This window comes from Grammomys surdaster, unplaced genomic scaffold, assembly GCF_004785775.1.
Source record: "Grammomys surdaster isolate TR1022 unplaced genomic scaffold, NIH_TR_1.0 776, whole genome shotgun sequence".
In the NCBI taxonomy this organism is placed as follows: Eukaryota; Metazoa; Chordata; class Mammalia; order Rodentia; family Muridae; genus Grammomys; species Grammomys surdaster.
This window is the reverse complement of record NW_021605195.1, coordinates 22,297-50,201: the sequence shown is the minus strand read 5'-3', so window position 1 is coordinate 50,201 and position 27,905 is coordinate 22,297. Positions and strand designations below refer to the sequence as shown.

The window sequence follows — 27,905 nt, the reverse complement described above, 5'->3', positions numbered from 1 at the left end:
CTCCTCTCTCTCCTCTCTCTCCTCTCTCTCCTCTCTCTCTCTCTGTTTAAACTTGATGCGTGCTCCAGGTTTCTTCCTGAGACAGAAACAAAGCCCAACTGAAATATGTTGTACCACACCAGTTTCCAGTGCCTAAAATCTGAATATTTGAGAATACTTAAGTCTTTCATTTTAAATTCGTGACAGATTTTAACCATCCCTTCCCTCACTGGTGTGTTAACGTCTCTCCTGTACTGCGAATAGCTAATGACCATTTTTCTCTGTTGCAGGTGAATGCACAATATTTGCAGCTGTTCGTGATTTAATGGCTAATCTTACACTGCCCCCTGGTGGGCGTCCATAGACACTATTGTTTTTAAACCAGGAAGGCTGACAAATGAAACAAAACAACACACACACAAAAAAAAAAGGCTGAATTCAGCTGTCAGTTTTAAAAAGGAAAAGGACTTATTTTTTAACCTTAAGAACTAAATATTCTAAACTGGCAACATTTTCAGGGTGCACTTCATCAAAAAGACCATCATTTTTTTTTGTATAGTGAACTTGTATAGTGTGTTTAAATGCGACACATTTCAAACTAGGTAACAGATCAGTGTCTGTGTGCCAGTAATAGATTTAATATTCTGTTTTATACTATAAAGTAATGAAAATGCCAAACTTGTTTATTTAATTGTTTTCTTATGTTTTGGGTGTAATGGTTCTTTTTGATTTTTATTTTGTTTTTTTTTTAAGGCAGGTCTGTCAGTTTTGAATACTGTAAAACTGTGACAAACTTTATATTGGAGCTGTATTTTAATATGACCGCTTTGAATCCTTACTCAGAAATGGTTTTGGGAGCTGTAAAACACATCCCAAAGAAGCAATATTTAATAAAACTAGGATATAAAAGAGACACTCACTTGTGTGTGTATAAGCTCTCTAGAGTTCTTAGAGCCTCCCTTCATCATTAACCTGGTGGGGCCAGTCAGTTTTTAAATTATATATGTCTGAAATTTGACCAAAAACATTTGTGTTTTAAGATTGGTTTCTTCAGACATTCCTAACCTGACTGGTGATAACATTTAGCACCTCAGTTGTTTTTCAGTATAGGATTTGGATAAACTGAAAGAGCTTTGTCTTTGAAAAGAGACAGTGATTTATAATGATTATGGATCCCAAATGTGATTCTCATGTGTGAGAAAATGGGAACCTTTTTGCTAGGAAAATGTCATTTTTAAGGTATACTTCTGCATACACCATTAACTAGGAAACAAAAATCGTGAATGCTCTAGTTTGCGTGAAGTTTTTCTTTTGTCTTATTTAACTTTTGACCTTCTTCCCCAGCCCATTTGGGGTTGTTCTAAACAATCTCAATTTTATCCATTGTCAACAAAACGATAGGACGTCTTGTTGGACACAACCTAGTCCAGTCATTTGAAAAGTCCACAGTGCAAGACCTGTCCAGTGTTCAGTGGAGTTTCTGGCATTGGCACGTCTCAATAGGATTGGTTTTTTTTTTTTTTAGAGTACTGTACTGTCTCTTGCAGCCAGTCAGGGCCTTTTTTTAAGCTTTGATGAATATGGTCTGATTCAAATGTCTTCTGATAACTTGATGTTATTTGGAGGAGTTTTTTGTTTTGTGTGTTTTTTAAAAATGATTATATCATACTGAGTTATCTAGACAATGTATTATGATCCTTGATGGAAGTTTAGATGTTTGTCTGATTACATTTTATGATGATTGAGCTTCTACAAGTATAATCATGAGATTCTAGTTTTTTAAGTATCTTACTGCAACTGTATCATGTGTTCTCAACTTGGCTTGAGTCTCCCTTTGCAGTCAGAGTTGAGGCCTTCTTTGTCTTCTTTGTCTCTTTTCTGCGTTCATCTCCTGCTTTTCACCCAACTCTGCCACTGTTCCAGAGTAGGTGACTAAACTTTTATTCTTCCTTTAGCTTAACCTTTTTCTCCTTGTGTTTTCAGTTCTCTTCGCAGTACTAATCACATGGGTTTGGCAATCTAAGATGTCTTGATCAGGAGTCAATCCTTTTCTATTTGGAGCTGAATCCTATCTTTCATGTAGAAATCTACATGTATATATAAGAAATGTATTTTTATCTGCAGGATGATATTGTTTCAAATAATTTTATTAATAGAATCAACTTTTCAGGTATTTTTCTCTTTTAAGTGTGGTTTTAGAATGTTAAATGCATTTTTATACATGATGCATTCAATGGTTACTTTTTTCCTAATTATAACTCACCTTTGAATGCATTGTGTAAATCAAGTAAGATAGGATTCAATGAACAGAATTTGATTTTGATGCTTATTAAGAGTAAACCAATGAATTTGAATTTTGATATCATGCTTGGTACTTGGAATTGGTATATACTTTATTAAAGCTTGGAAATACTTAGCATTGGAATCATAACTTTCATCACGAACCATGTCTTTCGCCTCTTTTGTTAACCAGATTCAATCAAAGAAACTGGATGCCATAGTGGTTTTTCTCTAGTAGGTGGTTTGGAACTTGATTTTAAGGTGTTTTCAATGTGATTTTAGTATTTACGGTAATAAATAAAATTTGTACAAGTTTCAGAGAACTACCAGCTCTCTTTGGTGAAGATGTTTTGGGTTGTAATCTTGGCTTAGTATTAGTTTAACCCAGAAAGGAGACATCAATCCTAATTCACCCTTTTCCCTTTTACATCTGCAAAATTTTCATTTCTTTTTTTTTAAGATTTATTTATTTATGTATGTGAGTACACTGTAACTGTCTTCAGACACACCCAAGAAGGGTATCAGATCCCATTACAGATGGTTGTGAGCTACCATGAGATTGCTGGGGATTGAACTCAGGACCTCTGGAAGAGCTGTCTGTGCTCTTAACCCCTGAGCCATCTCTCCAGCCCCAAAATTTCATTTCATAATGTAAAAAAGAACTTTTCGAGTTAAGAGAAGTATGGTCACTTCGTAATTGCAGGGACTGAACTGAGCTTAAGGGTAGGTATACATGTTTTTTCTGCCATGTTTTTTTCCCTTCAAAAGAAATACCAATTAAATTTCTTTTTCTTTCTTTTTAAAAATAAGACAGGGTCTTTCCAATGTTGCCCAGGCTGACCTTGAACCTCATAAGTCCAAGTGATCCACTAATGAGTATTTGGAAAACAGGGATGTTCCCCACTCCCAGTCCCCACTTTCAGTTGTTCTTGATATAAAATTCATACTTACAGAAAAGTTTTCAAAGACCTTTCAAAGACCTGATGACAAGTCATAAAAAGGAAAATCCTAATGTAGATTTCATTGGGGTTTTTTTTTTTTGCAATTTTTTTTTAATTTGGTTTGATCGAATGGGGTATTTGGATTTGTTTTGCATGAGTCTAATGTTGAGATTAGTAAGAGAAAATTAAGAGCCTGCTGTACTTTGAGTCTCCAGATGATCACATCTGGTCTCTCTTTTTTATAAATTGTCCCCACTTCCAACTGACCAGTGGTTTGCTAAAATGTCCAATGCTGTAAGTAGTGGTTGAAAGAGCATATTTGGGTCAATATGAAATAAGAACTAGCATTTACTTAAAGCTTACTGTGTGCCAGGCATTATTCTAATGCTCCTCCCCACACTGTGAGGTAAGTATTAATAACCTCCTCTTACAGATGATAAACAGAGGTACAAAGAAGTAAATAATGGCTTATATTAAAAGTAGGATCAGCCAAGATCAAACCACAAAGAATTGACAGTTTAAACCCAGAGCTAGTGGTTGTTAACATTGCCTGTGTTGTGTGAGCCATGCAGTCTTGGCAAGGTTTCTGTTTACAGTGTTCCTTCAGGGTCTTTTGATTACATTCCACTTCAACTTGTTTTCCAAGGTCAAAAAACTCACTAAAAGCATCTAAAACATGATGTGACGTTGACAATCTAATGCATTCTGATCTCTGTAGCATATGACTTCGCTGTGCAGCTGAAATAACCCTTTTCTGGAGGCTTCAAGCTTCTGGCTGTGCAGTCCTTCCAAAACCAGGAAATACATTATCCCCTTTGCTTCTGCCAGGTGCTCCAATTACTCAGGTTTCTGGCCCTAGAGTCACTTTAGCATATGTAGGGGACCGCACAACACAATAGCCCAACCCCAGCTTTAGTTGGACGACAGGCATGTTATTAATGTCCTGAATTTGCTGTTTTGTGGGTTTAGAAGTGAATTAATTTTGTAGAATTGCACAATGCAAGGAACATAATGTCATTCAAGAAACACGCCTTTGAGCATTCCTCCATCCTTACAATAAAAAGGTCAGCACATCTGGAGGGGATCAGGTTGGTTAGAGGGTTGGTAGGGTATTCGGGGGATGAAAATTAAAACTAGTCTAAATGATCCATGTCCACAAACCAAAGCGGTTCCTTTAAGTGGGAGTGGAGCTGCCACTTCCTGGAACTGAAAGTGTGGCCAGCCTCTAGCCTCTGAAGTGTGCATCGCACAGCGACGACAAACGCCGGCACGTTTTCTGGGTTGGGCTACGCCTGCGCTGCGTGGGAGCGTCCCAGGGTGCCGCGCCTGCGTACTGCCGGGCCCCGCCTTCAGGAGTAAGACATGGTAGTGTCGGAGCTGGCAGCGCGCCTCAATTGTACCGAATACAAAAACTGGGTGAAAGCAGGACACTGCCTGCTGCTGCTGCGCAGCTGCCTGCAGGGTTTCATAGACCGCGAAGTGCTCTCCTTCCATCGTGGACTGCTGGCCGCAGACCCTGGCCTCGGTCCCCACGTCACCTGCTGCGGCGGTTCCCGGTGCAGCCCGCGTGCTCGTCAGGTGAGCTACTGGCCCTGGACTTGGGCGCATATCCACGGCTTGTCCCCAAGTCTGTGTGCTTGCTGTCTTTTTCCTTCGCGTGGCGGGGCTGCTTACCACTCCCGGGGTGTTCCTATATTGCTGCCGCGCCCATCCCGGTTCCACCTCACCTCTGCCCCCTGTAGTTTCAGCCTCAGTGTCGGGTGTGCACAGAGTGGAAACGCGAGATATTGAGGCATCACATGAACAGAAATGGAGACGTGCACTGGGGAAATTGCAGGCCTGGCCTCTGGCCCGTGGACCCTTGGGAAGTAGCCAAGGTAAGCACTTGCAGCCCGGAGGAAAGCAGATGAAGTTTCTCCTGGTGTCCCAGGATGGAGAGCAGGTTTTGAGTGCAAACTGGGACTTCAGAAAGTACAGAAGTACCTGAAGATTGGTTGGTTCTCTGGGGTTTAGTGTACTAGTGGTTAGGGGATATTAGAGTGGACCCATCAAAGCTCAGTAAAATAGAAGCTTCTGTTTCTTCACTTCCTGCAGGCATTCGAGCTTTGCTTCTGGGAAGTTATACTTAAGATTCCAATAAGAGATGCTGGGAAAAGATGTAGTGTGAAGCCAAGTGCAGTGGCCCATGTGTTTAAATAATACCACCACTGGAGAGACACAGGCAGGTTCGCTGCGGGTTTGTGGATATCCTGTGCTACATACTGTAAGACCCTGTCTTAGGGAGGAAAACAACACAGGCCGAGGGGCATGGAAGAACAGTTGAGGTGCGGTTTACTAAAAGGCTTATTTTTGCTGTGGAGCGACAGGAGGATGTCTAGCTAAGGTCTAAAGTTTTAGAAGGTGGAAATGTTAGTTGTGAGGTAGGGGTTGTTAGGCCTGTGTTTAGATTCTGTCACTGTGACTTAACGCCTAGTCTGATTGGGGAATTTGTTTTGATTTCTTGATGTTTCATAGCTTTGAAGCACTTCTGAAGCCTGTGTTACCTACTCTTGCTAGCCTTTTCCTTTGTTGCTAGCCACCTGTAGACCACTTAGTTGAATCTCGTGTATGCATTCTGGCTCTAACTCCATCATCTCAGTTCCTGGGTTCCCTGGCTTAGCATCCTCTACCCTCACATAGCAATGTGTGCCCACACCCCATCTCTGTCCACATATTCCTCCCCAAACACTGTACCCTGCCCCCTGCCTTTTACTGCTTCTCAATCCTGGGTAGTCTCTTCCCTTCTGCTTGACTTTGCCACATAGCTTAGTTCCCATTGCCCATTACAACCGCTCCTTTGCAATCATCATCACTGTTTTCTTTCTCTGAGCCTGCCTGGCCCAACTCAGGCCCACACGACACCATATACTTCTACTCAAGAGAAGTAGCTCGCAAGGGAACTCACTGGTTTCACTTCATTCTTGATCTTGAGCCCTAATGTCTCTCTGTGGACTTCAGTTCCTAGAACTGTCTGTTCCTGCCTCCCCCCGCCCCCCGCCCCCGCAAGCTCCTCTTCCCATTTTCCCTCCTTCATCCCAGCTGCTAGCTTTGCTCACACTTCATGGAGTTGATGGATGCCCCAAACACAGACTTCCTTGTCTTTTTGTTGAGCCTATAATTCTACATATGTGTGTGTTTCTTCTTTCTGCTACAAAGTGACTTCCCATTTGCCCTGTCCTTCCACTTATGTGTTGGATCTCATCCCTTAAATCTTTAGCTGTCCACTCTTTTGCTTCCTGCTTAATCCCATCACCATATAAACAGCTTAGTTTGTGCTAGCCAGTTTTACATCAACTTGACACAAGCTAAAACCATCTGGAGAGGAGGGACCCCAAGTAAAGAAGATGCCTCCACAAGATCAGACTGTAGGCAAGCCAGTAGGACAGTTTCTTAGTGATTGATATGAGAAAGGCCCAGCCCATTGTGGGTGGTGCCATTCCTGGGCTGGTGCTCCTGGGTCCTATAAGAAAGCAGGTTGAGCAAGCCATGAGGAACAAGCCAGTAAACAACACCCTCCTTGGCCTCTGCATCTGCTCCTGCCTCCAGATTCCTGCCCACAGTGATAGTTGCTTAAGACTGTGTAACTCAAAGCCTCTTACATACTTCATCGGGTATGTCATCGCTCTGTGGAGCTATATTTATAACTACTTGAAAAATACTTAGAAAATAAAATTGGCGGGGAGAGGTTTTCTCAAAATCCATTCCTTCCTGCCTATTTGTCAGCCTGTTTGTTTATCTATCAGCTGTCTATATGTGTTCTTAGCAGAACTTCAAGAGGACTTGATGCCTGTTACTCCTTAGCTCCTACATGTTCTTCAACTTATGTAAACATGGCTTCTGCCCCTGCCCCTGCCCTGCATCTGTGACCTTCGTTCTTCAGCCTTCTCCCTCCTCCTTTCAAGGCTGACAATGTAACCCAAGACCTTACACATGCTAGGAAAACACTCTTAACACTGAGCTACACCCCCAACCCTGGGTTTATTGAGTCTGAATGTAGTCCAGGTTGGTTTCTCGGTTCTCCTGCCTCTACTTCTCAACTACTTGTAGGTTTGCAGGTATGCAACATAGCTCCTAGCTTCGTTGTTCTTACCTATCAGGCGTGTTCCACTCACCACTGGCCACTTGGGTTTACACACCCCTGCCTTTGTTTCATCTCCTCCTCCTCCTCCTCCTCTTCCTCTTCTTCTTCCTCCTCCCCATCCTCCTCCTCCTCTTCTTCCTCTTCCTTGTCTTCTTCCTCTTCCTCCTCCTCCTCCTCTTCCTCCTCCTCCTCTCCAGCCTTTCTAGCAATGACCCTAGCTTTGCCCTTATAGTTCAGAGCTACAGCTGTGCATATCCAGGTGTTTCCCTGACCCCTCTGCTGTATCTCCTCAGCACTTGGCATTTAGTTCCACAGTGAGATTTACCCACCTGATTCCCAATCAAAGAGTCGTCTCCTTTTCTTATGCCTATGTGTGGTTTTGCCATACTGAGGAAAAGAATCCAGTATAAGTACTCTACCACGGGGCTGCATCTCCAGCCTCTCTCTAGAATCATTCTACTTTCATCTTTCCCATTGCTGCCCTCCAGGTTTCTACCTGTGCAGGGTTTTTGGAGTGCTTCTCCTGTCCTCTCTAGCACACCTTTTCATCTTCTGCCTAGATTCTGGTCGTGGCCACTCACGTGGCCCTCTGCACTGTTCTTGGCTCCTGGCTAGCTCTACACAGTGAGATGGGTAGGACTTTGATGGGTTTGTTTCCTTGTAGAATGCTTCGGGGAGGTATCTTGGTCTCCTTCTAGTAAATTCTACACTTACTGCCAAGCCAGTGAGGCCCAGCATGGCCTGCTTGGATTCATTTCTCCAGTTCGAGCTCCTCAGTGAAAAGACAGTGGAAGACAGAGGGACTTTTGTAGGTGTTTCTCTGCTATGTGTTTACTGAGTGACACATGTCGGTGTACAGTGCTGTAAGGAGGCAATAGAGGCTCCCTGTTAGCTTCTGGTTCCCAAAGAAAGGAAATAATTACCAAAACAAAACTAACGTGGCAAAGAGAGTTGTTTGTGTTAGCATGAACATGTTGGGTAGAATCTACACCAGGAGAGTAAAGAAAGCTAGGGCAATTCAGAGCCATTGACCGACTGTCTGTGTTTTCCCTTCAACAACATCTGTATTGGGCTGTTGGCTTTCTTTAGTTATGTGGGTAAATTCACTTCTTTGTTAAGCTCTGTAGCTACTAGACAGAGAAAGATTATGAGGACCCTGTGTTAGTCTGAGTACGTATGGGAGGCTCAAGTATGGTACTCTCTTGACATGACAGGACTCTCCCGTGCTTACTGCCAGCCTTTGGAATATCGGTAGGAACTGTCCTGTAGAAAGCATCGGACCTGCTTCCTGACCGGATTGTGTTTGCTTTCAAACATACCTTTTAGGTAGGGAGTTTGAAACCATCCAGGGCCTACATATTGAGCTCCAGGATAGCCAGGACTATAGAGAGAGACCCTGTCTCACTGTTTATTGCTGTCTCAAAAAAGCAAAACAAAAGGACAAGAAGAAAGTCATTTTATCAGCTGTGTGTAATATTGCAGATGGATAGTGCTACCCTACCATTAAGGCTCTGCTTGGATAGATAGGTCTTTTTCTCCCTTGCATTTTGAACTCACAGGGTTCTAGCTTGAAACGTTAGAGGATAAGAGACCATTAGTCATCAGTAAGGAAATGGGCAAAGAATTTGACTTTCTAGCACTCAGAGTTTGGGGGACACTCAGATAACCTAGTACCTCCCTTATTATAGGCCTTCATGCCCCGAGGACTGGCTGACAAACGAGGACCTGAGGAATGTGATGCAGTTGCTCTTTTAAGTCTCATCAACTCCTGCGATCACTTTGTGGTTGACCGGAAGAAGGTCACAGAGGTAAGATCTGTCAGATTCAGAACTGTCTACCCATGCAGTCTGGTCAACACTAGGAAGGCTACGAACCTACTCCAATAGTAAGCCAGCCACACAGGTGTAGCTTAGCAGCACTCAGAGAGGCAGTGGCAAAGAAAGACTTGAGCCCAAAGTTGGCATCACTAAGCAGTTCGTGGACCTTATTTCCTGTGTGCCCTGCATGTTCCAAGAATCTGAATGTGAGTGTGATCAAGCAGTAAGCTTACACTTCTCTAGAGTTACTTTCCTGACACTTTGTTACTATGCTTGGTCTTAATCACTGTTTATTGCTGTGAGGAGATGCCATGACCAAGGCAACTCTTAGAAAGGACAACATTTAATTGGGGCTGGCTTACAGTCGATTATCATCAAGGCTGAAGCATGGTAGCATGCTGGAGGAGCTGAGAGCTCTACATCTGGATTGGTAGGCAACAAGAAGCAAGGAACTTTAGGCTTGGAATGGACTTTTTGAATCCTCAAAGCCACCCCTAGTGACACACTTCCTCTAAGACCACACCTACTCCAACAAGGCCACCAACCCTAATGTCACACCCTATGAGCTTATAAAGGGACATTTTCATTCAGAACATCACAGTACAGTTGGCCATTTGAGTCGATGGAACTCAGATTTATCTTCTCTGCCATAAGCAAAAGTAAAGAAGTTTTCTGTACAAAAAATAGTTGTGAGGGATTGGGGAGATGGATCAGTCAGTAAAGTGGTTGCTAGCCAACCATGAAGATCTAGTTTCAGATCCTGAGCACTCATATAAATGCTAGTGTGGAAATACATGTCTGACTCCAGTATTGGGTCAAGAACAGAGGCAATAGGATCCAAGTTCACTGAGAGATCCTATCTCAAAATGTAAGGTGAAGGGGTGTGTGTGTGTGTGTGTGTATGTATGTGTGTGTATGTGTGTGTATGTGTGTGTTTATGGTTAGAGCCAGTATGCTTGCCAAATTGCCAAAGACATCTGGGAGAAAAATGCAAACTTTTCAAAAAAGGAAACAAAAACCATGTATTGCTATGATGCTCAAATGAACCTGGAGAGGAAAGGCTTTATTTCACCTTACAGTTCTCTAGCACAGTCCGTCATCAAACAATGTCAGGGCAGGAAGAAACGTAGGAGCACCTGCTCCTCATACCTTGCTCAACCTGCTGTTTATACAACACAGGACCTCTAGCCCAGAGTGACACTTCTCACCGTGGGCCCGGTCCTCTCATATGAATCATCAATCAAGAAAATACACCACAGACTGATCTAGTGGGGACATTTTTTTTCCCACTGAGGTTACCTATTTCAACATGATTCTTGTCAAGAATCATCATGTGATTTTGTGTCAAGTTGACATGAAACTAGCTTGACCTCTTATCAACTTGACATACTTTTCAGCCAGAATCTTTCTTTTCTTTTTTGTTCCCAAGTTGGTATGTTAATAGCACAGTATAAAACATTCTAACTTTTAAAGGTCTCATAGTCTTTAAAAATTCTAATACTTTGAAAGTTCCAAAGTTTCACTAAAGTACCCCAGCTGCCATAACTGTGGCTCCTGTAAAATGAAAAAAATTAAATACTCTCTACTCTAAAAAGAGTAAAGAAGCACAAGCACAGTCACAGTCAAATCAAAGCGAAATTAACATCTACCAATGTCAGACACTCAGGCTATGGGACATCTGAGATTCATTCATTATCTTTTAGGTTCCAAAAGGCCTGCAACAGCAGACACAATGTTTCATAGGCTCAGGCTGGCTCCACTCCATGGTTGTCAATGCTTTGGAGGTCATCCAATGGTACTGGCCTCTCAGATTCTGGGTTGCACCTATTCTTACAGCCTCTCCTGGGCTCTTTTCGCACACAGTGACCCAGACACATGGTCCCAAGCCTCACCTTCTCATGAGTCCTTCAGTCTTGGGGGTTCTACTACAACTAATGCTACACCTTCACTAATAGCCACTCTTGGCCTTTCTTCGGGGACTCTAGCCCTACCATATAGTGCCAAGCCTCAGCTGTGTTCCATTATTTCTTCATGCCTTCAAAACTAGAACATTCTGGGTAGCTTGAACACTGCCAAATCTGGCTGTGAGCATAAGATGCAGCCTTCTGGAACACAGCACCTTTGTGCTGACTCTGTGGAAATACTTGCAGGTTTACAATCCTTTTCTTAATCACTGCTGATTTCTCAGCTCCAGCTAACCAGCATCCATTGTCCTAGTAATGAGGTTCCATTTCAGTAGTGCTGCTCTCTTGTGAGTCATGGTCAATTCTTCATCTCCAGATCACCAGACACTACAGAGTTTTAATTCAAAATATTAAACGACCCCAATAGAGTTTTTAAGGAGATTCCTTAAAATGTCCCTCTAGAACATCACAAGCCAAGCAAGATCTTAGTGTGCCTATCTTCCAACCTCTCAGAACCTAGTTCCAAAATCGTTCCACAATACTATGAAGGAAAACTGTGGTCTATGATCACAGCACCTCTGAACTTGATCCCAATTTTTGTCCTAGTTAGGGTTTCTATTGCTGTAATCAAACATCATAACCAAAAGCAACCTGTGGAGGAGAAAGGCTTATAGTTCCACAGCTCAGTCAGTCACTGAGAGAAGTCAGGGCAGAAGCGGATGCAGAGCCACAGAAGGATGCTGCTACTTCAGTAGGGATGGCACCATCTACAGTGAAGTAGACCCTCCCACATCAATCATGAACATGTACCACGGGCCAGTCTAGTGGAGGAATTTGTCAACTGAGGTTCTCTCTCCCAAAATGACCCCAGCTTATGTCAAATTGACATAACTATAACCTGCACAAAGACATTTTGGGGTGATGATTTCCAAGGCTAAGGAAGGATGTTTCATGTATTTCTTGTTTTTCTTTTGGAGACAAGGTGTCACGTGTGTGCCTTGAACTCGTAATTCTCTTGCCTTAGCCTCCCAAGTGCTGTGATCATACCACCATGACCTTCTTTTTATTTTAACGTGTATGGTGTTATGCCTGCATGTTTGTCTGTGCATCATGTGCTTGTAGTGCCTGTGGAGGCCAGAATGTATTGAATCTCATTAGACTGGAGGAACAGATGTTACCTGCCGTGTAGGAGCTCAGAATCAAACCCGGGTCCTCTAGAAAGGACAGCAAGTGCTTTGAACCACTGAGCATCTCTCTACCCTCTCCTTTGAATTTCTCTACCTTGGTTGTTACTTGTGTAGCAATGGGTTGAATAATTCTTTACCCTTGGCAGCCAAAGTCTGGCCTGTTGTCCTGCTTTATTTGTCCTGCCTCAGGCTACAGAATTACTATGTTTATTTGTAATTTTTGACATTTATTATAGTGTATGAGTGTTTGCTTGCACATATGTACATGCACCACGTACCTACTTCAGGGTGAGAACAGCATGAGATCTCATGGAGCTGGAGTTACAGATGGTTGTGATTCATCACGGAGAGCCCTATACTTCATCCCAGGCGTTCTATACTATGAGACATACATTCTCCGGGTCATTCTGGTCCCTTATGCCTTCATCTTTCTACCTGCATATAAACCAGTTTCACGAAGGCCTTTCACCTGAGCCTTTCAGTTTGGAGTCCACAGGGACTTCATGGCTTGACAGATGTGCTCTGGGCAGGCAGAAAATAAATAAAGATCTGACTTGTGGGCTAGCAGGCTCCATGGTCTCATGAAAGGTCCAGTCCTCGTCCTCTGGATATCAGACCATACTGGTCAATTTTGTAATTTAGTAAAGTATTTCTGTAATTTCTTTTTAAAGCTACGTGGTCCCAGTTTACCCTATTAACTTACAAGGCTTTTAAAAATTGTTGATTATGTCCAATTTGTTGTTATTACATTTACTTACATTATGCACATGTAGAGACCAAAGGACAACTTGTAGGAGTTGGTATGAGTTACTTTTCTATTGCTATAGTCAAAGGCAGCATACAAAGGAAAACATTTAATTGGGCTTACAGTTTCAGTGGGTTAAGTCTGATGCTAGAGCAAAGGCTCGGCACCAGGAACAGCTGAGCGTGTACATGAACTGCACACAGGAGGTAGACAACATCCTGGGGGCATGGATCCTTTGAAAAACTAAGGCCTGATCCCAGTGAAGCACCTCCTCCAACAGTGCTCCACACCCCTTCATTCTTTCCACACATCTCCTGACTTTTGAAGGCTCTTATCTTTGTTTTTTTATAGGTGATTAAGTGTCGAAATGAAATAATGCACTCTTCAGAGATGAAAGTTTCATCTACTTGGCTTCAAGATTTTCAGATAAAGATTCAAAATTTTCTGAACGAATTCAAGAATATTCCCGAGATTGTAGCGGTATATTCCAGAATAGAACAGGTAAAAATCTTCATAGATTTATTTGAGTTTTTTTTTTTTTGAAACAAGATCTTACTGTTAGCCTTGCCTGTCCTGGAACTTCATATGTAGACTAGGTTGTCCCCAAATGTGCATATAGTAGTCTGCCACTACATAATGAGTACTGGGGTCATAGGCATACACCATCCTGCCCATCTGAAACTGCATTTAACAGTTCTGATATACAAAACTTCAGGGGTCAAAAACATCCATAGTCAGTCATTAGAATTTGTGGTGCATGTAAATCCCAGCACTTGGGAGGTCGCAACAACCTATATTATGTTCTGAATTGAAAGCCAGCCTATATTGTGTGCTAAATTCCTGGGAAGCCTGAACTATATTATGAGACCCTTTCTCAAACAAAAGAAGCCCAAATTCGATGTTTATTTTAACCGGATTGTAATTCTGTATTGATGCACTGATGATAATAGCACACACACACAGGTCCTTGTGAATGCCAGGAAAGCACTCTACACTCCTAAAAACTTTAGTCTATTACTATTTGGAGAGCCTACTTGGGGTGGAACCTAGAGCTGGGCCTCACACATTGCTCTCTCACTGAACTATAGCCTCAGCTGCAAACTTAAGTTTTATAATGTGAACAAAGGGGAAAAGCTGATATAAAACTGTGTGTGGCTAAAATAGATCTAGGTAATGGTATTTTGTTATACATTCTATGAATAATCCAGTAGAATTCTTCTGTTAAAGTTTGTTTATGTTGTGTGTATGCATGTGTGCCCATGTGGGTGTGCACCAGTGTGTACACATACACACACACACACACTTACTTGTGTGCATTCCATAGTACACATTTGGAGATCAGAGGACAACTCTTGGGAGTCTGTTCTCTCCTTTCACCTTATGAGATGCAGGAATGGAACTCAAGTCCTTGGGCCTGCATTCAAATACAAGTCTTCCGTTAATACAGTGCAAAGGACTGGGTGTGTGGCTGGGTGGTAGATTAGTTATCTATCATAGTTTAGTCTCTGTGTTCCATTACCAACACTACAAACAGTGACATATCTAAGAATGAAATTTTAATGTACAGGTGACTTCAGGAAAAGTCATGGGGAGTAAAGTGACTATAATCAAAGTACATTATGTGCATATGTGAAATTCTCAAGGAATTGATAAAAAATAGTTTAAAACTTGAACTTTAAAACATAGTTTGTTGATGGATTTGTGTCATCGCCCCACAGCTGTTGACATCTGACTGGGCTGTTCACATCCCTGAGGAAGATGAACGAGATGGGTATGAAGTTGAAACAGGAAGTTACTTGAGTGTGAACCAAATCCATGAAATTGAAATAGAATTGCTGAAGGAAAAGCTACAAGAGATGTATCTTCAAGCAGCAGAAGAAGAGGTGTTGCCGGAAGAGGTACAGGGATAAACTGTGAGGAGGAAAGAGAAGTGGTGGCAGCCGCTTGGTGTGACATTTTCTGTTGCTGTGATAAACAAACACAGCTTGGAGAGGAAACAGTTGATTTCAGCTTACACCACAGGTCACACTCCCATCTCTGAGGGAAATCAAGGCAGGAACCTGGAGGCAGGAGCTCAGGCTGCTTTCTTAACTCAGGCTCACCTGGCATTCGCACATCCATCCTTAGTCAAGAAAATGCCCACAGGCTTGCCCACTGACCAATCTGGTGGGAACATTTTCTCAGTTGAGGTTCTGTCTTCCAAAATGACTCCAGCTTGTGTTGACATAAAACTCCAGCCAGGACAGACACAGAGAGCCAGGTTTCTGATTAAGTCAAGTGTTGTCTAGAATTGCATATTCTTTCAATACTTAGCAAATGCTTGGGGACCTAATACGTGCTCCAAAGTGGAATTGTGGCGTAAGAGCTCCAGTAGAATCTGGAACAGGACACTTGTAGGATTATCTGACGTAAGGGGGAACCCTCTCCACAAAAACAAATAGGAGCTAGAACTCACGGATTTAGTAAAAGCTCAGTAGTTGGCCTGGAAGGAAGGATTCTCTTAGCAAAGGTGTGGAGTGCTAGTTTGTGCTCAGCAGTGGCCAAGAAATGAAGGCGTTCTGGGGTAAGACCAGTGCACACTCTCTTATAGTACCACTCTGAGATTCCTTGTACTGGCTAAAATACTGAGAAGTATGTTGTTGGGAGATTTAAGTCAGTATAACTTCTATACATAGCATTTCTGGCTAACTACTAAAATTAAAACAGACTCCAATCAGAATTAAAAAGTGCCTTCTCTTTCTATAAACAGAAATGTCATTTATGTGAGTAACATATGTGCGAGGGTAAATTCCACATGGTTAGTTGTCCCAATAAAAGGTTCAGAATGTATTGAAAATGGAACTTCCATAATTGGATTATTATTCAGCCATTAAAAATCAGGCTTAGGGGTCTGGAAAGATGGCTCAGGGTACTGGCTGCTGTTGCAGAGGACCCAGGTTTGGTTTCCAACACCCACGTGATGGCTCATAGCCATTTATAACTCTAGTTTCAGGAGGATGTGATGTCCTCTTCTGGTCTCTGCAGGCATCATAGACAGACAGACAGACAGACAGACAGACAGACAAAACACTCATACATATAAAATAATCCAATAAAATGAGACTTGAGGCAAGAGGATCCTATGTTTAAGGGAAGTCTGAAGTAAACAGGAGCCTGACTTTCCTTTTCTTTTTTTTTAACTGGGTGGTGGTGATACAAGCCTTTAATCCCAGCACTCAGGAGACAGAAGCAGTTATATCTTTGAGTTCAAGGCTATGCTGCTGGTCTACAGAGTGAGATCCAGAACAGCCAAGACTATACAGAGAAACCCTGTATTGAATATATGTGTGTGTGTGTGTGTGTGTGTGTGTGTACACACATATACATGGTATGTGTCTACATACATATATATATATATATATATGGTCTTGACCTCTTTACTACTAGTAAATTCAGGAAAAGTCAGTGCCTGTGGTTAGTGTAATGTTCCTGGTAATCTCAGTAAGCTCCTGTGGATAGCCCCAACCAGGAGATCATACAGATGGCCCTAGTTAAACTAAATGGGTCCCAGAATAAAGCTAGAAGTCCTGAATCTAGGAAAGGGATGGTTAGGGAGAAGACAAAAGGGGTGAAGAGTGGTGGGGAGAAAGCTTGTGTGTGCTTACTCTGTGATTCCAAAAATGTGTACATACAAACACATGACATCTTTTTAGAAGAAATGTATAGGAGAGAATGGAATAATTAGGGTCAGATTTAAGAAACAGTGGCTTTTTAACCTCATACCCTGTTGACTTGGAATGTGTACTGTTTTATAGATTTATCTTCTATCAGTAATACTTATAGGCAGGCACAAACCCTCAAAAGTATAAGATGAACACTTTCCATTATAAATTCAAGTTTTGAAACAAAAAAAATTAGAGGTGATAAACAAACACCCCGTATATGGCTGATGTTTCTGTGATCATATTTGGTATGAGTGGATAGTGCTTTTTTATTTTGTCTGATTTATTTTGCATATAGGCCTGCAACTTGTGATCATCTTCCATCCTCAGCTTTCCAAGTGCTGACTTTAACAGGCATGAAAAACATGCCTGGCTAAGTGTATCGTGTGTGTGTGTGTGTGTGTGTGTGTGTGTGTGTTTGTGTGTGTTGGGCTATGTTTGTTTGTTTTGAGGCAAGGTTTTTGGCTGACCTTTTAACTCACTATGTAGATGGTGGACAGAACATTCAGAGATCCACCTGCCTCTGCCTCCCCAGTGCTGGGACAAAGATTTGGGCCACCATACATGGCATGAGTGTTCCTTGTTTTAAAGAATTTGTTTGCTTTTTTTAAAGGACTATTTCTTTTATGTATATGAGTACACTGTAGCTGTCTTCGGACACACCAGAAGAGGGTGTCAGATTCCATTACAGATGGTTGTGAGCCACCATGTGGTTGCTGGGAATTGAACTGAGGCCCTCTGGAAGAGCAATCGGTGCTCTTAACCACTGAGCCATCTCTCCAGCCCAAATTTGTTTGCTTTTGATTTGCAAACTTAACCTATGTATGGATACTTGCCAGTGATCAGCGTTTCTGTCCTGTGGTAGACATAGACAGGAGCAAGTGGTTTAGGGGAAGAGCAAAGCAATTATCCTGTTCCATTTGGATTGAATTCTGTTACAATAATTATCCTAAGCAGCATTCTGTATGCTTTCCTCTTACAGATCTCAAGTCAACTGGATGTGGTGAAAGGGTTTCTGAGAAGCAACACAGATCTTAGAAGTGGCCTTACAGAAGACTTGCAGAAGCTAGACACCCTCCATCTACAGCATCAAAAACAAACTTCAAAGGATGCGGGGACACAGACACCTGAAAGGAAGGCTTGAGGTGAGTGTAGCTACTGAATATTAAAGAGGGACACAATAGCCTCGTCCCTTTGATGGCTGACTTCTCATATGACATCTCACTTGCACTTCTCTGTACCCTTACTGTTAGAAAGGAAGATTGGGTGTGGTAGCGCACACCTTTAATCTCAGCATCCGGGAGGCAGAGACAGGTTGATCTCTGTGAGTTCAAGGCCAGTCTGGTCTACAAAGTGAGATCCAGGCTAGCTGGAATAGTGAAACCCCCTGTCTTGAACAAACATCAAACATAACAAACCTTTTCAAAGCAGCCCAAGTGCCCATTCTGTCATTAGTGGCTATGGACCTGTGAAACATTCTATAGCAAGGTCAGCCACATATCCCTGGAGTCGTTAGGTGAGCCAATATATCATTTGTGACATGGTCAAAAACCGTTCTACTCTCAAATGGTCCAGGGATGCCCAGCTTTTACTATAACATTACTTGTGCTTGGTTAGTGTGTACTAGAAAGCTGATTAGCATAAATAACTCTATTTTATTGTTTTTCTGCCAAATAATAAAAAAGAAAATATTCTCTTTTGCTTTACATTGTCCTTCAACAACATCCAGACATGCTTTGTGAAAGTTGGCCTGGCTTCCAGGTCAGGCTTCCTTCTTTGCACAAAAAGGAAACATTTCCACAGTGCAGGAGTTTTTGTTGTCCTGGCCTTTCTGTAATGCATCACAGATACTGTTTTTATATTTCAACTTGGAATTACGTGATGTAGTCAGTCAAAAATACTAGTCCTGTGCTACTTTTTGATATCACCTAGGGACTTTGCTGTTCCTAAGGAGAGAGTCTTTTTTCTGGTCCTAAACTACAGCTGTTTACATGGTGAGGACTAGGTCTGTGAGGGAGTGTTCTGCCCCTGACAGAGGTGTACTGTACCCTCTTGCCCCCGCTCTGCCTGGAAGTTTTACTCCGACTGTGCCAAAGAATGGTCTGGGATATAAGTGTCCAAATAAACATTTTTAAATTTGTTTTTACTTATGATATAAGATTGCAAGGGGAATGTGGTCATTTTCTACCCTTTCCTCTGAGTGTCGAATGGTTAGTAATGGGCTTGAGTACCCAGAGGCGGTAGGGAAGGGATTACCAGGCTGCTTAGTGGCAGGCTAGAGAACAGCTTGATTGAGCTTTGCAGGGGAGGGCCCGGGCCACTGTCCCAAAAGAGATGTCTGGAAAAGGTCAGTTGTCCCTTTGCTGTGGACAGGGCATGGATGAGAGTAAATTCCAGCAAAGTGAGAAGGCTTATGCCTGTGACCTCAACCACTCTTAAAGTGGCTGAGGGAGGAGGATCCCAAGTTCTAAGCCAGCCAGGGCAACTTGGAGAGCCTCTATTTCAGAATAAAAACAAATCATAAAGAGGTGGAGTTGTGGCACAGTTGTACAACATTTTCTTCCTATATCAGATCCTGGTGTCATTCCTCAGATCCCTGTCCCCAAAGACCAAGTAAACTATGCACACTTCCAGTGTTTCCTGAGCACTTGTGGCCTCAGGCTCTGGAACTGTTTTTGTTGTTGTTTGTTTGTTTTTTGTTTTGGGTTTTTTTTGTGTGTATGTGTGTGAAAATGCTAATTATATTCTTGGTGAAGCTGCCTCTCTTTATGTAAAATTGGAAATTTAATCATTCTTAGCAGTAGTCAAAACAAATCATTCTCTTTCAACATGTTCATAAATCCTTTCATGCCTTGTACTGTATTGTATGCAGTGTTCTGTGGGAGTCAGATTCACTTCCATCTCTCCCTCCATCTGCTCATTCCCAAGGTCTGTGGCATTAGACTGCTTCGTGTCACCCCTGGATGTTGCTATGTTCCCAGAACTACCTGGAAGAAATTCTCCTTGCCAAGACTCAGCAAAGATGAATTCATTCCCTCACCTGGCCAGCTGCCTGCCCAACAGGGACCCTCCAGAGTGGGTAGCAATAGAGACTGGATTTGGCATGTATTTTGACTTTATAACCCAAATGAATGCCAATGTGCCTGCAGCTTGCTTATTTAATCTTCCAGGTTGTTGTTTAGTTTCAGTCTTATGGTTTCTTTCTCCCTTCATTTGTGACGGTCCTTGAGAAGACTTCAAGAGTAAAGCAAGATTTTGCATTTATTTTGCAATTTTCTCAAAGAATAAAAGCCAATTCCCAACTAGATCTGAAGTACAAAACATAGAATATTGATTCACTAACCCACAAAGACCTGGTTTCTAACTATAGGAAGTTTGAGATTCAAACCTTTCATTTTACACCTGTCTAGTTTGTCCTTATCAATTCAGCACATACCAAGTGTCACCCCGTGCCAGACACTGAAGTAGATATACAAATGTAACAAGTGGTAAAATCCAGTCTTGCCATTTTTATTTGCCACTCTGACAGTTCAAAGGTATTCTTCAGAGAACTAGTAGTAACATTTCATTGAATTGAAACAGAAAGGAAGGCCCTTGTTTAAAGAACTCTGAAGCAGATGTGAATGCAGAGGTATCAGCCTATCAGCATCTCTTCCACAGAACTGTACATCTGTATGTCCAAATGGATGTTCACCAGTAGAGGACCTATTGAATAAGGTGTAGAACATTTGTACTGTGCCACATAACTATTCTAAAGAATGATCCCATACTGAAGTGCAGTGATGTGAATTACCTGTAAGGCATCTAAAGTAAAGAGACGGTTTGAGAGGGAGGAGTACAGCTCAGTGGTGGGGTGCCTGCTTGCCCCACATGTCCAATGCCTTGAATAGATTGCTCTTTCACTGCCAAAAGCAAAGTATTTAATAATCCCTAGTGCTGTTTGTGTTCTGTAATAACTGAGGTCTGGAAAGGTATGGTTTGTTTTCCCAGTCTTTCTTCTGTGTTATGTCTCTGAGAAGAATTGGGGCTATGGGGCAGTAGTCAGAAGGAATTGAGCTTTTCTGTTTTTATATATTCTTTTTTATAATAAACATACTTCTGGGTCAGATTACATGGATTTTGCTGTCGCCTCCATTTTGTAGCTCCACCTCCAGGGGTGCTTTGGAATCCTAGCACCAGGGGAGGAAACCCAGGAAGGGCAGGCCTTCTACCAAGGCTGCCTTCCTCTCCCACTGGAGTGCCTGGTCTTTATCCAGAAGTATGGATTATACAGCCTCTCCCGGGACACAGGTGGTTGATAGTTTGAAAAAATTTATAGAGAAAAATGGCTAAATCATAGTTGCAAAGACAAGGAAATTATCAGAGATTGCCTCCTTTCCCTTTGCTAGTTTAATTGGAAATTTACCTGCTCTGAAAAGCATTCACTCAACAGTGCCCTTTATTAAAATATATTCAAATTATAAAATACACTTTGTGAGATAGGCCTAAATATTAATTTCTACTCATGTGATACTCAGTGAAGTGAAAAAATACTTGAATGTTTTAATAAAAATCTTAATATAGTTCACTTCGTAACTTCAAAGACTTGGCTGAGCAGTCTCTGGCAGTTCTTTGTGAGATGGGTCTCTATACTGTATACTGGCTGTATATAGAGAAGCAGTTTTTATTTCAGAACCTTGTGGGGGCAGGCTAGCCTCCACAGGTGACCCCTACAGTGCAGCAGGGTTGCTTTGTGAACATAGCAAAAGTGATGATACATCACTTCATGATTAAGCTTCAGCACAGTAAGACTTTCATCTTCCATCCTTTGCAAACACCACGGTGGGGGAACCATGCTGTGTCAACTGCTACAGGAAGAAACGGAGCTGAGGCCTCCCACAAACACCCATAAACCTGGAAATAGATCTTCCAGCCACAGAGACCACACAAACTGTGAGCCAGTGTTTGTTAAATTATTGGGTGGCTGGTTGCAGTCCGGCAGGCAGCTAGTATCCTGTCCTATAATTTGTTCCCTACCCTCCACCCTCATTCAGAATGTGAAAGACACTTCCCACAAATAAGACTCATGCTTGGATGCTACAGATGACAGTTCCTGCAGCGTTTCCTGAAGTTCCACTGTCAGGCCTGTCTTAGCCAAGAGTAAATGGCTTCAGAACCTTTCGGAAGGGGTTTGAATTCTGTTGAATTTATAAACTTGATCAGAAGCAGGTTCAGCACTTCTGAATATGTGTATTGGGTCTTCCAGAAACCACGTGGGCTTTCCTGGATTCAGCAGAATTCTAGGCAAGGTATATGTGGATCAAACACCAGAGGACAGCTTGTCCTGGCTATAATAATTGTACCTCACAACTTCGGTCTTCCCTCTTTACAAGCTCTCTGGTTTAATACATCATTGGCACCAGAGAATTCCTAGGGGGTACTCTGAGCCACTGCTGCTGACCAGTGACCTCACCGCCCCCCCCCCCCCCATCCCTAGCTAGTTATCAACCCTGGGGCAGGGCTCAGCAACTGCACAAACTCCAGTAATTTTCCACTTTAAAGGGTAAAGGGAAAGCATTATAATTTAGGCTTGTTTACCTAGAACCTTGCGAATTGACAGCAACCATCCCAAGCCAAGAAACCATTCTGAGTCCTTTATCCCATCTCCATGGCAACTTCCATTATTTCCCTAGGTAACCAAGAGACACTAAACTCTTAATAAGTATTTGAAAATGTAAACTGGAATTTCACTACATTTATTTAAACACTCTTCTAAACATTTCCTTCTACAAAAACAGCCCCCAACCCTACCCCCTTTGGTGTAGGGATTTGTCACTACCAAATTTTAAGTTACCTGTGGCACCAAACATTTTGGACACCCAAAAGTCTGTTCCCTAGACAGGTTTTTTTGGGTGGTTTTCTTTTTAAGCAAAGCTATGAATAGTTTGATTTTCCTCTTGTCTTCTTCCCACATCTAAACCTGAAGTCTTTTGAAGAGGGAGACGCACCATTTTGCCCTCCCAGTTCACAAAACAAGCAACACTCAATATCAATTTGATGCTTTTTATTTTTTAATTAACCAAACTGCAGGTTTAAATTGGGTTTGCAAACCAAAGTTTTCCTTGGCTTTTCTTTAGGAGGAATAGAGTCCAGTGCTTGTAAGCTGCAAAGTCTGGTTCAGGCTATCCCTCTCACCCCCCCAGTCATCAAGCTTATTTGGCCAGAGGGTTTTTGGCTTTGGCTTTGGCTCCGCCACCATAGTGGTGGTTCAGGTAACGGCTTGCCTGGATGCTCTGCGCCAACACGTTGGAGAAATGGCACGCCATCAGCAGGTAGTTTCGAGGCTGGACACGGTAGGCAAAGCGCATGAAAGCCATGGAGTAGAAGATGAGGGCCGTCGTCATGCGGCCACTGATGATGTCGGGAGGTGCCTTCATATCCTTAAAGGCGGCCAGTGGAAGGCCCCAGTTGGCCACAGGACCCCAGAAGTGGGTGCTGGTTATATAATCCCGAAACTCCTTGGTCTTAATATAATCTCGGGTTTTCCGCATTAGCGCTAGTACTCCCGCCATGGTTGCCTCAGTCGGAGAAGTGCCAACGGCCAAGCTGCCAGCCAACAATTGAGCACGGAATGCCGACCACGCAGAAGATCCTGACGCAGCAATGGCCAAGCTGCTTCGTGCTTTCGCGCCTCTGCCATAAAGCATACCAGTTCACGTGCTGCTGATGTGCTCAGCTGCTGTGCGGCTTTGGGCAAGGAAAGAAGTGGCTTACGGCCGTACCCATAGGACCTGTGCACATGCGCCCTTCAGTATGATTGCTGTGGAAGGGGAGGGGCTTTATGTAGCTTGTTGCTCTTCCTACACCCAGACCCTTGCAAAGGCGAGGCACTGAGGGCTCTACAAGCTACCCGGTGCAGTGATGACCCAGCCCTCTTCTCTTCGGTTCATCCGGCCTGTAACTCCATGGCAATGCAATTTCTCAAACAGGTGCAGAAATTTAGTCTTTATTAACTTGAAGACTCAGTATGCCACTTCACCCCTAAATATTTTAATATCTGTCCTTTAGGAACAATGGCCACAATACCATCAGCCACTCATAAATATTGAGGTCTGTTACAGCACTGTTAGCCAGTGTCTGATACAGATTTAATGTTAGAGGATTGATGACTATCTTTGTGTTTTCTTCTGTCTCATTCTTGTTAGAGAGGACAAACTCAAAATCCAGTCAAAACTGACACTTGATTTACTCCTGGGGTTAATCTTCTTTAGGATAGTTTCCCAGGCCCCCTTCTCTCTCGTTTTTTCCTGTTTGTTTGGTTTGGTTTTTGTTTGTTTACTTGGTTTGGCTTGGAGGGGCTTTTGGTTTGGTTTGGTTTTTTGTTGTTGTTGTTGTTTTTGTTTTTTTTTCTTCTGCAATGTTGATATTATTGAATAGTCTAGCCCTCAATTTAGATTTTGGAATTTTTAATAACTCAGTTATCAAAGAAAATTATATTTGTAAAACAAGAGAAGCAACACCAAGTTATAGTGTGTCTTTAAGGGAGATGCTTGGGTGTCACTTTGCTCCATCATTGGTGGTAAACTGGATTCTTGGTTAAGGAGTTGTCTGACAATTTCTCCATTGTAAAGGTTGGTTTTTTCCCTTTATGAATCAAATAACCTTAGACATCTTGATAGTATATGGGCACCCTACCCTCCAACAGCTTTTTTTTTTTTTTTTTTTTGGTTTTTCGAGACAGGGTTTCTTTGTATAGCCTGGGCTGTCCTGGAACTCACTCTGTAGACCAGGCTGGCCTCGAACTCAGAAATCCGCCTGCCTCTGCCTCCCAAGTGCTGGGATTAAAGGCGTGCGCCACCACTGCCGAGCTCTCCAACAGCTTTCTATAACAGTTTTTTTTAACATAGTATTTTTATTGATTATTTGGGAATTTCACACAATGCACCTCATCACACTTGTTTCCCATTCTTCCCAGGTCCACCTTCCACCCAAAAATGAAAAAAAAAATATACACCAAGTCGAATTTGTGTTGCCTATACACACACTGGAACATGGTCAAACTCCCAGGGGCCAGCCCCTTAAATTTGAGTCCTTCCCCACCCCTAACCCTAACCCCAGCCACCAGAAACCATCACCTGGAAAGAGCTACACTTTAGCCTTCCTATCACAGTTTTTAAGGACATGCTTCAATGGCTTCCTGTCTAGACTTTTTTTTTTTTTTTGCAACGGGAGGGGTGGAGAGGTGTCACGAATATTTCTATACCTCTCATTCTCAACTGTGAGTCTACAGTTATTGCTAGCACTGCAAAAGAAGCTTCCTTGTCCTTAACAGCCAGCAGCAACAGGGACCACGTACACCAACATGACTTCCAGCAGCAGCACAGACCATGAAAGTCTTTCTAGGAGGTCACCACCCTGTCAGCCCTACTTGCAACAACAATGTCCCTGTGCTGCTGTCCCCCTAGATCCACATCTCTTGACTACACACATCTCAGCCATCTTTCCTTCTAATTTCATGAGTCCAGTTTCTAGAAGCATCTTCCTATAAGACCCACTTACTTTTTAGTTGTTCTGGTGATACTGTGGACTCTACAGACTCCACTTCAGCCTCCAAGTTGCCCTCGGAGCTTCTGTGTGTCTCTTGTTTCCCAGAGCCGCCCTGCAGTTCCTCTAGTACCAGTGGCCACCACCATCTTGACTCACATCTCCATTACAAATTTTTGACATCTGTTCATGGAAATTCTTTTCTCTGAGACTTAGTTTATGCACATGTATGTATGTGTATGCATGTGCCTATTGTGTACTGGGCCTATGAAGACCAGAAAACGGAGCCTGATCACCTGGAGCTTCATTTATGGGTGGTTGTCAGCCACTAGACATGGGTGTTTGGGAACTGAACTCAGGACCTCTGGAAGAGTGACAGGCACTCTTAACCACTGAGCTACCTCTCCAGTCCCACTGTATATGACAAACTTATTTTCCCAGTGATTTTACTTTAATAAAAATAGCAACTGCTAGGCTAGAGAGATGGCTCAGTGTTTAGGAGCACTTGCTCTTGCAAAGGACCAGGGTTCAATTCCCAGCATCCTCATAGCTGCTTACAACCATCTGTGACTCCAGTCCCAAGGGATGTGAAACCCTCTTGTGACCTTCAATGACAAGGTGTAAACATTTTGCATCTATATACATGAAAGCAAAATACTCCTGCACATAAAATACATCTTTAAAAAAAGCTATTAGATAAAGTAATTGGATACACATTAAAATACTAATATCGTCTGTTGTGATTTGCAAACAACCTTAAAATTAATGTTATTTGTATATTAGTAGCACAAAGGTCCTTGTGCTCACAGATCTCCAGGGAAACCAGGAATATTAGGCACCCAGGATTGTCCTTTCAAAGGGAAGATAAGAAATATAAGCTGTTTTTCCAGAAGGCTGGAAATTTGAGATGATAGTCTGTCTGATGATCTGAATTATCTGTTGGGCTAGGACATCTCAAATTCCTACAGTCAGGACCAGAGGTGGCTAGTAATCTAAATGACCTTTATACTTTACCTGTACAGCCAGGGGTTCCCCTGAGCTCACACAACCAGGACCAGAGGTGGCTAATAGCCCAAATGACCTCCATGCTATCTGTATGTCCGAGACCAGGCCAGATCCTGCTTTAAGCTAGTACAGGTAGCCTATTTCTAGAACCCATCTTGGAAAAAATGGAATGTATTTTGAGTTAAGGTTCAATGTAATTATGCCCCCTTGTACACTGCAGATTGTATTAAACCACGAAAGTTTGCCCCAAATTATATTGTGTTTAAATATGCTGGCAATAAACTTGCCTGGTATCAAATTCTCTAGGAGCTTGACAAGTCAGCTTGAACCAAGTTTTCATCCTCACCTCTTCGTGGTTCACTTCCCTGCCTACTGTGACACCTGAAGGGACCCCCTTAGTGTACATGTATATCTCAGCTAGTTCATAAATACAGCTTACATACATAGTATAGCTAACAGTGATACACACCTGCGCTCGAAACGCTTCAGTGTATTAGGGTTCTAAAGGAACAGAACTGATAAGAAAATATAACATATATATATGTGTGTGTGTGTGTGTATGTATGTATGTATGTATGTATGTATGTATGTATGTATATATGGGCTTTATTAGGCTGGCTTACAGGATGTGACCTGAGTAGTTCAATATTGGCTGTCTCATGATGGGTTGAGAATCTGAGTTGTTCGGTTCATAGGGTTGAGTGTGTCAGCCTGGAGGATTCCTAGAGAGCTACTGGTCTTTAGTCTACATGGGAATCCTCAAGAAATTAGATTTAAATCAGCAGCAATAGGGTAGTCAAGCTTGCCAGTGAGAGTGAGGGCAAACAAATGTTTCCTTCTTCCATGGCCTTTTCTGTGGGCTCCCACCAGAAGGTCACCTGTCATGTGACTCAAGCAAACACCAACATGAACATGACTAGTGAGCTCACTATCACTCTTCAAAAGACAATGATGGGAGAAGATAAATACAAAGGTCCCTAGCTTCGTCTTGAGGAATGCACCATCAGACATTCTTGTGAAGTCCTTGGTCACAGGGCCTATAGAATTTTACTTGACATGAATGACCACAAGCCAACACAATTTTCTGGTGAGTCCCAGTGCATTTGATTTTTTTTTTCTTACAGAAAACCTGGACTACTCTTACTGGAAGCCTGCACTACTCTTACAGGAAACTTGGACTATTCTTCACATTCTCAAGAAAGCAAAAGATACCCCCGTTTCCTTCATATACCTTTTGCTTAGATTCACACCAACGTCCTCCCCTCCCCGTCCAATACACTATGTGACTGGGGATGGCCTTGAACTGCTGATCTTTCTGCTTTCACCTCTTGAGAGGTGATATTATATACCTGGCTCTAAGAGTGTTTCTTTTTAACCTTTTATTGATTCCTTGTGAATTTCACATCATGCCCCAATCCCACTCATCCCTCCTTCCCTTTGTATTTACCCCCCACCCTTGCAACCTTCACCCAAGAAAATAAAAAACTAAAATAAAAAAATATCATTAAAAAACCTTGTCATGGAAACTGTAGTGTGTCACTGTGTGCTCCACAGTTTACTCTTGTCCACACAACGCTACTCGCAAATGTTCATCGAAGTGAGTCATTGCTGTGGTTTGAGGATTCTGGCTTCTGCTCCATTATCAATATTGGATCATCACCAGGACTCCCCTCAAATATCCTGTTGTTCCCCCTGTGTCATGG

At 42.5% G+C, this 27,905-nt stretch overlaps 3 protein-coding genes across 4 annotated transcripts in view; 2 read left to right on the top strand and 1 right to left on the bottom strand.

Annotated features, from left to right (window-relative positions):
- Med14 (mediator complex subunit 14) overlaps positions 1 to 2,582 on the top strand; it is a 90,322-nt gene extending 87,740 nt beyond the window's left edge. Inside the window, exon 31 of the mRNA XM_028782492.1 lies at positions 270 to 2,582. Within this exon, the coding sequence (XP_028638325.1) occupies positions 270 to 343 (74 nt within the window). The 3' untranslated portion in view covers positions 344 to 2,582. The remainder of the gene's footprint in view (positions 1 to 269) is intronic.
- Positions 2,583 to 4,551: 1,969 nt separating this feature from the next.
- On the top strand, positions 4,552 to 27,667 carry CUNHXorf38 (chromosome unknown CXorf38 homolog). Of its 2 annotated transcripts, none has more exons than XM_028782494.1 (7): positions 4,552 to 4,778; positions 4,943 to 5,077; positions 9,009 to 9,128; positions 13,325 to 13,474; positions 14,692 to 14,871; positions 17,657 to 17,819; positions 27,327 to 27,667. In XM_028782494.1, exons 1-6 carry the CDS (start codon positions 4,563 to 4,565, stop codon positions 17,816 to 17,818), a joined length of 963 nt encoding a protein of 320 aa, XP_028638327.1. In that variant the 5' UTR covers positions 4,552 to 4,562; the 3' UTR covers position 17,819; positions 27,327 to 27,667. The 2 variants fall into 2 exon arrangements, with proteins under 2 accessions (XP_028638327.1, XP_028638326.1); XM_028782493.1 differs by lacking the exon at positions 27,327 to 27,667 and adding an exon at positions 19,603 to 21,249.
- Positions 22,713 to 23,627, bottom strand: Mpc1l (mitochondrial pyruvate carrier 1 like). Its single transcript, XM_028782495.1, has one exon. It carries the CDS (start codon positions 23,358 to 23,360, stop codon positions 22,866 to 22,868), a length of 495 nt encoding a protein of 164 aa, XP_028638328.1. The 5' UTR covers positions 23,361 to 23,627; the 3' UTR covers positions 22,713 to 22,865.
- Positions 27,668 to 27,905: the final 238 nt, after the last annotated feature.

Excerpts from the sequence above, each read along its gene's own strand:
- Mpc1l (XM_028782495.1), bottom strand. The coding sequence starts at position 23,360 with ATGCTTTATGGCAGAGGCGCGAAAGCACGAAGCAGCTTGGCCATTGCT.
- CUNHXorf38 (XM_028782494.1), top strand. The coding sequence starts at position 4,563 with ATGGTAGTGTCGGAGCTGGCAGCGCGCCTCAATTGTACCGAATACAAA. Across the intron at positions 13,475-14,691 it reads TATATTCCAGAATAGAACAG|CTGTTGACATCTGACTGGGC; the intron begins GTAAAAATCTTC and ends ATCGCCCCACAG. Across the intron at positions 14,872-17,656 it reads AAGAGGTGTTGCCGGAAGAG|ATCTCAAGTCAACTGGATGT; the intron begins GTACAGGGATAA and ends TTCCTCTTACAG.